Source organism: Podarcis gaigeae (assembly GCF_964106915.1).
Source record: "Podarcis gaigeae genome assembly, chromosome: 10".
NCBI lineage: Eukaryota > Metazoa > Chordata > Lepidosauria > Squamata > Lacertidae > Podarcis > Podarcis gaigeae.
The window spans coordinates 6352161-6364131 of NC_139686.1; the positions used below are offsets into that span (position 1 = coordinate 6352161).

General features: G+C 45.1%; 1 protein-coding gene across 1 annotated transcript in view; it reads right to left on the reverse strand.

Annotated features, from left to right (window-relative positions):
• The window catches only part of LOC310825844 (collagen alpha-1(VII) chain-like), a gene marked incomplete at its 3' end in the record, with an annotated part of 31268 nt that extends 19774 nt beyond the window's left edge, over positions 1 to 11494 (reverse strand). The window contains exons 1-4 of the mRNA XM_083699666.1: positions 11354 to 11494; positions 4317 to 4497; positions 2933 to 3092; positions 1730 to 1823 (exon numbers count right to left, since the gene is read on the reverse strand). Of these exons, the coding sequence (XP_083555792.1) occupies positions 1730 to 1823; positions 2933 to 3092; positions 4317 to 4497; positions 11354 to 11432 (514 nt within the window). The 5' untranslated portion in view covers positions 11433 to 11494. The remainder of the gene's footprint in view (positions 1 to 1729; positions 1824 to 2932; positions 3093 to 4316; positions 4498 to 11353) is intronic.
• Between the last annotated feature and the right edge of the window lie 477 nt (positions 11495 to 11971).

Here is an 11971-nt window from a genome sequence, read left to right on the forward strand (position 1 = left end):
AAACCCTTGGACTGCTTCATAAATACTTTTTATGATTTAAGAAATGTGTGTTTCTATGCTTTTAAATGATTTTCCATTTTAAAAATCCACCCAGAGGAGGTCAAGGAAATAAGCAAAGGAAAGAAAGTTTGTAAAGGCTTGATTTGTTTTTTAATTGTCTGTATTTTCTTGTCATTTTTTTCTTTTCTTTTTTTGATGTTGTTTGTTTTTATGCATTGTCTTGTTTTTGTTTTTGTTTTGTTTTTTTGTTTAACTCGGTGTTTCTTCTATTTTTCTTTCTGTAACCTTTAAAACCTTAATAAAAAATCTATTAAAAAAAAATAAAAATAAAAAATCCACCCAGAAATGGGAAAAGACATTTGTATTCCCATCCCCACATGGAACTGGAATGGACTGGACATTGATGGGTCCATCCACCTTGGAGGGCTTTAAAAGAGATTGGGGCAAATTCAGGGAGCAGCAAACTATCAGGAGCTAACTAGTTGCAATGGCTTTGTTCTGCCTCCGCAGCTGGAGATTATAATGCTGGGAACTACAGTGTAGAGAGAGGACTCTTGTGCTCGGATCCTGCTCACTGTCTTCCCGCAGGCTCCTGTGAGAACAGGATGCTGGACCAGATAGGACAACTGATCCAGTTGGCTCGTCTTAAGTTCTCAATGGCTCCCACAATGTTCCAAGGGATAAACAGAATAGGGCATAGGTGGCCCTCTGAATGTTCTTGGGCTACAAGTCCCATCACTCTCAACCAATACGGCTAAAGCTCAGGGGTGATGGGAGCAACATCTCAAGATGTTTCCCATTGCTGGGATAAAGTAATGAGCCGGGTCACATCTGCCCGTGACAGCGGATTCTGGGCTATCATGAGAAGAAGGGAAGAAGGTTCAGCTTCTGCCTCAAATGAAACCCATCTCTTGTAGCTTCCCTCCCAGTCTTCCGTAAGATGTAGTAGTTACAGTGGTAGACTAGGATCTGGGAGACCAGGGTTCAAACCCCTCACAGGGTTTTTTGTGAGGATAAATTGGGGAGGGGGAGAAAACCATTTACACCACCTTGGAAACCTTGGAGGAAAAAGTGGAATAGAAATGAAATAATAAACTATAAAGAAAATAATAAACTAGAAAGAAAGAAAGAAAGAAAGAAAGAAAGAAAGAAAGAAAGAAAGGAAGGAGAGAGATGGCCCGGCCCCATCCCAAAAGCAAACTCGGCCCTCTAGATGTTTTGAGACTACTACAACTCCCATCATCCCTAGCTAACAGTACCAGTGGTCAGGGATGATGGGAGTTGTAGTCCCAAAACATCTGGAGGGCCGAGTTTGCCTATGCTTGCCCAGAAAGTTAACAACAACAATTTATAACCCACGTTTCAACACAAATGTTATGCTGCTGCTGTTTTCTTGCTTGTTTTTATTAGTAGTTGCTATAAATCTATTTTAGTAGGTGGCAGCGACTATTTGTTCGTTTGTTTATTGCACTGACATCCCACCATTTTTCCCCTCCCGGGAGCTCAAGGCGGCTCCCTCCCACGTCGTTCTTTCCCCTCCCACAACAACCCTGGAAGATAGGTTAGGCAGAGAGGCAGTGGGACTGGCGTAAGGGCACCCCGTGAGCTTCATGGCTGAGGGCGGGGTTGGAACCCTGGCCTCTCCCCCAACCGAGGTCCAATGCTCTGACCACATCTGCTGAGCACTGATGTGACGGACCACATGGTTTTTATTTCTAACCGTACATACCCACAGCAAACACGGTTACCCCCCTGTTCTTAAGGGCCGCTGCTGGCTCGTCGACAGAATCAGAAGATTTCCCATCTGTGATTAAAACAACCACCTGCGACGACAGCAAAAAAAGAGAAATATATAGCAAGAATGTGGAAAAGGGAACAGGTTTCTTCTCCCTGTGCTAGGGTCCCTGAGAATCAGCCCACTGAGCCAGTTCAGCCATTACTGGGTTGTTTTTATGCTCTTCTTCTTCCTTTCGGTTCTTAAAGAATGTCTGTTTACTTCTGTAAACTTTGAGGTCCTTGCGAGCTTGCTCTTGTACGTAGGTGCTGCTGTTCCGGCTATGTGAAGGCTCACCCACAAGCCAATAATGGGTTTAATATTAATATTATTGGTACATATACCATATTGGCCTGAATATAAGCCTCACTCCTCACCCCCACCTCCAATTCTGCAGATCTCAGTGCAAGTAGATAAATAGGTACATCTGGTGGGAAGGTAAATAGCGTTTCCTTGTGCTGCTCTGGTTCGCCAGAAGCGGCTCAGTCATGCTGGCCACATGACCCGGAAGCGGTACGCCGGCTCCCTCGGCCAGTAAAGCGAGATGAGCGCTGCAACCCCAGAGTGGGTCACGACTGGACCTAATGGTCAGGGGTCCCTTTACCTTTAAGGAGTATTCTGGTGTAAGGTTACCAGATTTTTTTCAATGAATCTGGGGAGACTTTTCAGCTTCAATGGATTTTGTATGGGGACTGATGTGTAAATCCCTGGGAAACTGGGACGTCTGGTAACCTTAGGTTAAAGGTAAAGGTAAAGGGACCCCGATCATTAGGTCCAGTTGTGACCAACTCTGGGGTTGCGGTGTTCATCTCGCTTTATTAGCCAAGGGAGCTGGCGTACAGCTTCCGGGTCATGTGGCCAGCAGGACTAAGCCGCTTCTGGCGAACCAGAGCAGTGCACGGAAACACCGTTCACCTTCCCGCCGGAGTGGTACCTATTTATCTACTTGCACTTTGACGTGCTTTCAAACTGCTAGGTGGGCAGGAGCAGGGACCGAGCAACGGGAGCTCACCCCGTCGTGGGGATTCAAACCGCCGACCTTCCAATCGGCAAGTCCTAGGCTCTGTGGTTTAACCCACAGCGCCACCCGCGTCCCAACCTTAGGTTAGAGCAACCCATTTCAACACCTGCCAGGTAAGAACCTGCAGCATCACTCACCTTTGCAGCATCTTCTCTCAGTGTCCCCACACTGACCATTGTGTCTGCTACAAAGGAGAGAGCATTCCCTGTCTTGGTATTGCCCCCTTTGTATAGGAGATCTCGGACGGCCACCAGAACCTCCTCAATGGTGATGTAGTCCGTCAGATCGATACTTACTCTGACGGCAGGAAGGCAGTCCCCGGATAAAAGAAAGGGAAACAGAGTTATTTCCAGACAGAGAAGAAATCAAATATTGGTTATTTCAATTGTGGCTTTTAAAATTAATTAACGGAGTCCTTTAACTCATTGCCTGTAGCTAAACGGATGTGTTGCGAAACCTCAGCAATGGTGCCGTTTTGAGGAACCGCAAGAAAGGCAGTAGGTTTTGTTGCAAAAGGGCACTACCATTTTAATTCATTGCTGTTTGTTTGTTTAATTTGTATTCCACCCCCCAAATCTGCAGATCTCAGGACAGTGCACAACATAAAAAAACAATACAAAAGCACATAATACATAATGAAAACAAGAACAAACAACAATCAATAACCCTTCTCTCCCACAAGCACATTGAAAAAGGGTTTAAGATGTTAATCAGCCCAAGGCCTGGTTGAAGAGGAATGTTTTTGCCTGGTGCCTAAAGGTGTATAATGAAGGTGCCAGGCAAAGCTCCCTGTGGAGAGCATTTCACAGACCGGATGCCATCACAGAGAAGGCCCCGTTCTTGTGTTGCCACCCTTCGGACCTCTCATGGAGGAGGCACACAAAGAAGGGCCTCAGAAGATGATTGCAGGGTCTGGGTAGGTTTATATGTGGAGGGATGGTTCTTGAGGTATTGCGGTCCTGAGCTGTTTAAGGTTTTATGGATCAAAACCAGCACTTTGAATTGGGCCCAGAAACTAATTGGCAGCCAGTGAACTCAGCCCAGGATTGGTGTAATATTGCTCAAACCGTCTTGCCCTAGTGAGCAACCTGGTCACCAAAATCTGCCCCAGCTGAAGTTCTAATCTAATCTAGAGGTTGACAGAGCATGGACAATGGAAATTAGGCTATCCCTGTCCAGCTGGTCCACCAGCCGAAGCTGATGGTGGGCACTCTGTGCCACCGAGGCCACTTGAGGCTCAAGACACAGCAAAGGACCCAGAAGTAACCCCAAACTGCATTCCAGCTCCTGTCTACTTTATTGAGCCCCAAACATACGAAATTCCACATCGCCCATGGGTTTGTGAATCATTGCTTTTTCCCTGAGAAGTTGGAATCTTTGCGAACATTCCGTAACGCCCCAACCACACAGCAAATAGTTAGAGGAGCCCCCTTTTACATACTGAAGTGAAACCTCCTAAAATACCGATAGAAAATAAATCCTAGGAGCAAGGGGACCCGGAAGTGGTAAAGTGATGCGCACCTTGGTTTGTCCCCATAGAGAACCACACTCAGACGGACACCCGACTTCCCCACCACCACATTTTCAAACGTCCGTATGATGGTGTAAATGAAGTCCTTGATCAGCTGGAAGTTGCTTTCCCCGATGCTCCACGATTCGTCCACGAGGAACAAAATGTCCGCAGTCTCCGCTGTGCTGCAGGCTGCAGCAAGAGAAAGACAAAGCAGATGAGAGGTCATTGCTGCACAAAAGAACCTCTGGATATCCATTTTTTGGGGGTATATATTTTTAAATTTGATTTTAAATACAGTGGACGCTCGGGTTGCGAACGTGATCCGTGCAAGATGCACATTCGCAACCTGCAGAATTCGCAGTCCACAGCTACACGTCTGCATACACGCAGGTTGTGATTTGGCTCTTCTGCACATGCGCGACTGCCGAAACCCTGAAGTAACCCGTTCCGGTACTTCTGGGTTTTGGTGGTCTGTAACCCGAAAAATGTTCCATTCTGAAGGGAATCAGCCCTGAGTGCTCCCTGGAAGGACAGATCCTGAAGCTGAGGCTCCAGTACTTTGGCCACCTCATGAGAAGAGAAGACTCCCTGAAAAAGACCCTGATGTTGGGAAAGATGGAGGGCACAAGGAGAAGGGGACGGCGGAGGATGAGATGGCTGGACAGTGTTCTCGAAGCTACCAGCATGAGTTTGACCAAACTGCGGGAGGCAGTAGAAGATAGCAGTGCTTGGCGTGCTCTGGTCCAGGCGGTCACGAAGAGTCAGACACGACTAAACGACTAAACAACAACAACACGAAAAAACGCAACCTGTAACCCAAGGTATGACTGTAGTATAAACATACAACAAAGAACAATTCAAGATCCAAATATTGAGATTACCCTGAATCTCTTTACTTCCCCCTATCCCCTCCTTGGGTCCTAACAGTATTATTATTTACAACTGCATATCAATACTTATCCAAATGTTTAATCCTTCTAAATTATCCACACTTTACAAGTGTGCTTAAAATCCTGCTGCTTACGGTGGTCTCGTAAATAAATTATAAAAAATTCCCATTCCTTATTAAAGTTCTTGTATTCTTGATTTCTGAGCTTCCCTGTTAATTTTGCCGTTTCGGCATAGTCCATCAACTTGGTTTGCCATTCTTCTCATTTCCTTCCATCTCTGGGCTAGTAACATCAGTGCAGCTGTTGTCACATACGTAAACAATCTTTTCTGTTCCTTTGGTATCTCAGTACAGTGGTACCTCGGGTTACATACGCTTCAGGTTACAGACTCCGCTAACCTAGAAATAGTACCTCGGGTTAAGAACTTTGCTTCAGGATGAGAACAGAAATCGTGCTCCGGCAGCGGCAGGAGGCCCCATTAGCTAAAGTGGTGCTTCAGGTTAAGAACAGTTTCAGGTTATGAACAGACCTCCGGAACGAATTAAGTACATAACCAGAGGTATCACTGTACCTATAATTCCTAGTAAAACCTCTGGATATCCTGGCCACATCCGCACAATACATTTAAAGCGTTTTTCTGCCATTTTTACCATTATGGCTTTCTCCTCTAAGAATCCTGTGCACTGTGGTTTGTCAATGGTGTTGAGAGTTTATAGGATGGATAGAAACCCATGACTAGTGCTTTGAATGTAGCCTGCAGGTGTGACCTCAAGTGACCTCAGGTTATGAGATAAGCAAATAAAGAAAATGTCAAAAAAAGGGGATGTGGAAAAGGATCCCTCACCCCTCAACTAAATGTGGGAGCCTATTAAAAAAAGCTTGGTCAGTTTCCACAAGCCTTGACTCTTAAAAAAACGAACCCGAGTGAAATTGGAAAGGAGCAAACAGGTTAAGAGGTAACACCAAACAATTATTTCCTCAAAAATGGGAAATGATTAAGAGATACTTACAAAAAAAAATAACAGCGACATATTATTCATGGTAGTATTTAAATGACCCTTATGTACATAAAATATTAAGAAATAAAGGAAAATTGGTAGGCTAGGTTGTAAGAAAATATTAGAAAGTATATTGAATGTAAGGTAATAAGTACATTCAAAAATACAAATGTCAACTATATCGGGAAATGATGGGAAGTCTATATTTATTTTACTTCAGTATGTTGTTGTTGTTTTGTTTTATTTTATGTACCATTATATGAATTTAGCTTAGCTGATATCTAAGTGGAATTAGAAGGTCAAATTAACATTCTAAGTTAAACTAATTTAAGAATGTGTGTGTGTGTGTTGCATGTATGTGTAAGTGTGAAGTTAAATCTGTAATTACATTAATGAATTTCAATAAAGAATTTTCTCATTTAAAAAAAGGAAAGGAGCAAAATTACATATTTTTTTTAAAAAAACGCAGATTCCCCAGTGGAGCCGATTTCACCTGGATTCTGTCCATGAAAGATCATTCATTCAGACAGCGAGATCCAATTAGAATAGATTAAGCGCTTTAAGAGCTGGAAAATGCTTTGTCATTGCTTTAAACAGCGTTTCCGTGATGTCAGCTGCTGCCTGCTGTAGCCGCAGGGCAAAAGTGGCTCCATTAAATGGCAGGGAGACCTGGATACCTCGTTGCCCTGGCAGATGTCACCTGTCCCATACACGTTTTGCTCATGGTGACTGTTAGGCACATGAGGCGCTGCCTTATACCGAGTCAGGAATTGGTCCGTCTAACTCAGTACTGTCTACACTGATCGGCAGTGGTTCTCCAGGGATTCAGGCAGAGGTCACCCCAGGCCCGACCTGGAGGTGCCGGGAATTGAACCTTCGACCTTCTGCATGCAAAGCAGGAGCATAGCTGTCAACTGTCCCTTATTTGGCGGGCAAGTCCCTTATCCCAGTGCTGTGTCCCGCTGCTGTCCCTTATTGATGATGTCCCTTAAATTTCCCGGGTTTCAAAGGAAGCAGCTTCTCTCCCTCCCTCCCTGCCGGCCAGGGAGGAGGGAGTCTCCAACTGTGTTGCTTGGCTGCGTTGCTCACCCAATAAGGAATCTAAGAATGACTGGGGGGTGAAGCTTGCATGCCTTGTGCTGATCAAATCGGCTGCGTTGCCTGGGGACTCGCCTTTGCTCAGCGCTTCCCAGCGGAGAGGTGACGGTGGTTTCCCTTGCTGCATCCTCTTTGCCGGGTTGCTGCGCTGTGGGAACCACCACTTGAGGCTTCGTTTGGCTGCTGGCTGGGCTTTCTGCCTTTGGCTTGGAGGGGCTCAGAAGTCGAACATACCTGTGCTGGGAAAATCCCTTATTTTGGCTGCTGATCCCTTATTTTTGAGGCTGCTGGTCGCTTATTTTCAAATCTGTAAGTTGAGAGCTATGAGCAGGTTCTGTGTCCCCTGAGCTACGGCCCCCTCTCCAAAGAGGAACACAGAAAGCTGGCTTATAGGCCATTGATCCATCTCACTCAGTGTTGTCTACATTGATTGCTAAAAACTGGGGGGGGGGGGAGAAACTGTGCCAACAAAAACAGAAAGTGTTAGATTATATCGAAAACAAAAACTGTTAGATTATATCGAACTGGCTAGATTAACAGAGGGCAATTAGAGACCATGCTAGACAAGAGTTTCAAAAAGCATGACAGATGCTTTTCATTCCTTTTTTTTTGTTGGCACAGTTTCTTTTTTCCAGTTTTTAGCAAGCAGTGATCTATAATGAACTTAAGAAAATATTTAAATATACTTATTTATGCGGCAAGAAACATGCTGGCCCAAAATTGGAAACTACAATAAATTCCTACCATTGCGGAGTGGCAGACGAAAATGACTGGCTGAATTCAGGATCAGGACAATCAGAGATTCCAAGAAAGTTGGAGTAACTTTATTGTGTATTTAAAGGACAATTGTACAATTTTAAAAACACTGGCAGGACTGAAATAACTCCTACAATGTAAGGACAGATAAGAGGTTTAATATTAAAATACTTGATTCCACAGGAATAGGGAATACCTGTTGAAGAGAAGTCACAAGCTTGGCAGAGCTAAAAGGATATATGTGATTTGATGTACTGTATAAGACTGTGTTAAGAAAATAATAAAAATTTATTGGGAGGGGGAGAAAGAAAAGAGTTTCAAAAAGCATGGGGAAAACACAGAGAATATTTCACAAAACAGTGCCCTAAAATACATACCTGGACTTGTTTCAATTAATGTCTGCAGGAGACTTTGTGGATATTTAATTAGGAAAAATCTTAATAATTATTCATAAAGGACACAGTTTATAAGAAGTAAAGAAGGAGGCCAGATACAGGTGAAGGAAGTCTTTTATTTGGTTGTTTGTATTGTTGTCACTTCCATATATCACTACTGGGAAAACCATTGCTTTAACTATACAGAGACATTACCTTGCCAAGAAAGGTCTGTATAGTTAAAGCTATGGTTTTTCCAGTAGTGATGTATGGAAGGGAGAGCTGGACCATAAAGAAGGCTGATTGCCAAAGAATGGATGCTTTTGAATTCTGGTGCTGGAGGAGACTCTTGAGAGTCCCATGGACTGCAAGAAGATCAAACCTCTCCATTCTGAAGGAAATCAGCCCTGAGTGCTCCCTGGAAGGACAGATCCTGAAGCTGAGGCTCCAATACTTTGGCCACCTCATGAGAAGAGAAGACTCCCTGGAAAAGACCCTGATGTTGGAGGGCACAAGGAGAAGGGAACGGCAGAGGACGAGATGGTGGGACAGTGTTCTCGAAGCTACCAATATGAGTTTGACCAAACTGTGGGAGGCAGTGGAAGACAGGAGTGCCTGGCACGCTGTGGTCCAGGGGGTCATGAAGAGTCGGACACGACAAAACAACTAAACAACAATAATTGTTGTATGTTATGCTCACTTTATGTTATGTTCACATTTAATAAGGGTGGATTTGTGTATTGGGAGGGGCTAGGGATTTTGTGTTATGTTGTAAATAAAATTCCAATAAAAATTTAAAATAATAATACACTGATTGGCAGCAGCCCTCTGAGATTTCAGGCAGGGTTAACCACCCCCAACCCCTTGCTCTACTTGGAAATCATAGAATCATAGAGCTTTGGAAGGGACCCCTGGGTCATCTAGCCCAACCCCACGCAATGCAGGAATAACAACTGCCTGAAAAAGGGGACCCCACACTCATCCTTGTGGACCCCAGCCCCTCCAACCCATTCTCTATTTTACTCTGCGCCACAAAGACTCACACCGTGCGTTTTAAAGCCCCTGTAGGCCGCCCCCCTCCTGCAACAAATAATGCCAACTCGAGACAGCTATATTAATCATGAGGGGGGATATGATTTTATTTGAGAATTTCCTCGTGCCTCTTAGATTACCCGGTTTCATAAATCAAAAGGTTGGCAGGGACACTCGCAGGCGCTGATTTATGGCGCCCTTCCCGGCTCTGAATTAAACAGCATTATAGTCAAGTATATTGGCTTAATTGACAGTGTGGAATTTAATATGTGTGAGTTCTGGAGTGGCCGCCAAAGCTTCCCTTTCGCTCTTTTGACAGGCGTCCCAAAATTCAAAGGCGTGCTCTGGAATAGGGGTGGCTACCCCTTTTTTGGGGGGGGGGTTCAAGGGTCATCCTGATGGGTGTCCAGCCTTCGGAATGCTTCAGGGTGCCAGACACTAGGAATTGTGTGGGGAGTTAAGGAACGTGTCTCTGTCCACCCACCTAAAGCTCTGAAGGCCTAAATTACTCCAGTCCAGTTCAGGGGCAGAGGGGCGCCCCACACTTTTGCAAGAGGGGTAGGGGCAGGGGCCGATCCTTTGGCGCCACCACCGGAAGCAGAACAGAATTAAAGGCGAGAGCCTGAGAGCCTCAGGCTATTTGGAATATGTCATTGGTCTTTAGCTTGGTGGGTCACAAATGATTCCTGCCTTGGAAGGGATTTGACAAGTGTTGGTGCTGACCTTTAAAGCCCTAAATGGCCTGGGCACTGTATACCTGAAGGAGCGTCTCCACTCCCATCGTTCAACCCAGAAACTGAGGTCCAGCTCCGAGAAGTGGAGGTTACAGGGAACCAGGCAGAGGGCCTTCTTGGTGGTGGCACCCGCCCTGTGGAACGCCCTTCCATCAGATGTCAAGGAAATAAACAACTACCTGACTTTTAGAAGACATCTGAAGGCAGCCCTGTATTGGGAAGTTTTTAATGTTTGATGTTTTCTCGCTTTATTATTATTAGTAGTAGTATTAATTGTCAGGGCTAAAAATTGGCCGCTCTTTCTTTAATGTCAGCATGAGTCAGCGGCCTACAATGACTCATGAAACCTTTCACTTAATTGTACCTGTATATATACAGTGGTCAATGTTAGTGTTTGGTGTGGATTGGTTGATGAAAGCTGGTAGTGTTGATGTGTGTACAGCTGGTTGATCGTTTTGCAGATAAAGGCTCTTAAAAATAAAAGCAGAAAATACTCTGCAAGGACACTCTTCTCGTGGACTCCTTTATGCAGACAAGAGTCCAAGGACCAGGCTGAGGGGACAAAGGAAATCGGGACCTTTGCTTTTTTCAAACACTGATATTAATATTCTGTAGGGAGCCGCCCAGAGTGGCTGGGAAAACCCAGCCAGATGGGCGGGATATAAATAATTTATTATTATTATTATTATTATTATTATTATTATTATTATCCTTGAGTCCCTTCCAGCTCCACAATTCTATGATTCTATTATTTCTCCACCTTCTCAGCAGGCACCGAACACGGTTTACAATGAAACTGATAATAAGACAATCCAGTGCCGGATATACTCAGAGTAGATCCCCTTAAATGAATGGGCACAACTGGCTTGGGTTCATGAGCTTCAATAGTTCTACTCTGTGTAGAACGTACTTGGATACAATGCAATGTTCAGGGTGAAAGCTGAGCTCCATTATCTCCAAGACTCGTGTTGCTGAGTCCACTTTCACCAGACTTTTCCATACAGTGAGATTAGGGCAGGAGGAACCAAGCGAGTCTCCCCGAGGAAGGAATCGCATAGCAAATATGCCCCGCCCCCCAAGAACACACCAGCATCTCACAGATAAGGATAGCTGATTCTGTCTGTTTTGCTTTGCCTGCCACACCTGAGGAGGTCTGAGCATACCTTCTGGCGGAGTTGATGCTTTGTACTGGGCCACAATAGCTGCCAGAAGGAGGAGGAACTCAACACACGATGCTTTCATCTTCCTACCATAGAAAGCCCTCTTGGGACAGAGGTGTCATTGGAAAGACCGCAAAGTCACGTTTCTGCAACAGAAAAAAGAGGGTTTGTTACAACAGCCTCTACTGGCTAGTGGTCTGTTTCCGGGCACAATTCAAAGTCCTTGTTTAGGCCTATAAATCCTTGAATGGCTCAGGACCTCTCAAGGATCACATCTTCCCACTGGAACAAACCTGGACCCTGCGCCCACCATCTGGGTGGTGCTGTGTGGTGTAGTGGTTAAGAGCGGTGGACTCGTAATCTGGTGAACCGGGTTTGCTTCCCCGCTCCTCCACATGCAGCTGCTGGGTGACCTTGGGCCAGTCACACTTCTCTGAAGTCTCTCAGCCCCACTCACCTCACAGAGTGCTTGTTGTGGGGGAGGAAGGGAAAGGAGAGTGTCAGCTGCTTTGATACTCCTCAGGGTAGTGATGCGGGTGGTGTTGTGGGTTAAACCACAGAGCCTAGGACTTGCCGATCAGAAGATCGGCAGTTTGAATCTCCGCGACATGGTGAGCTCCT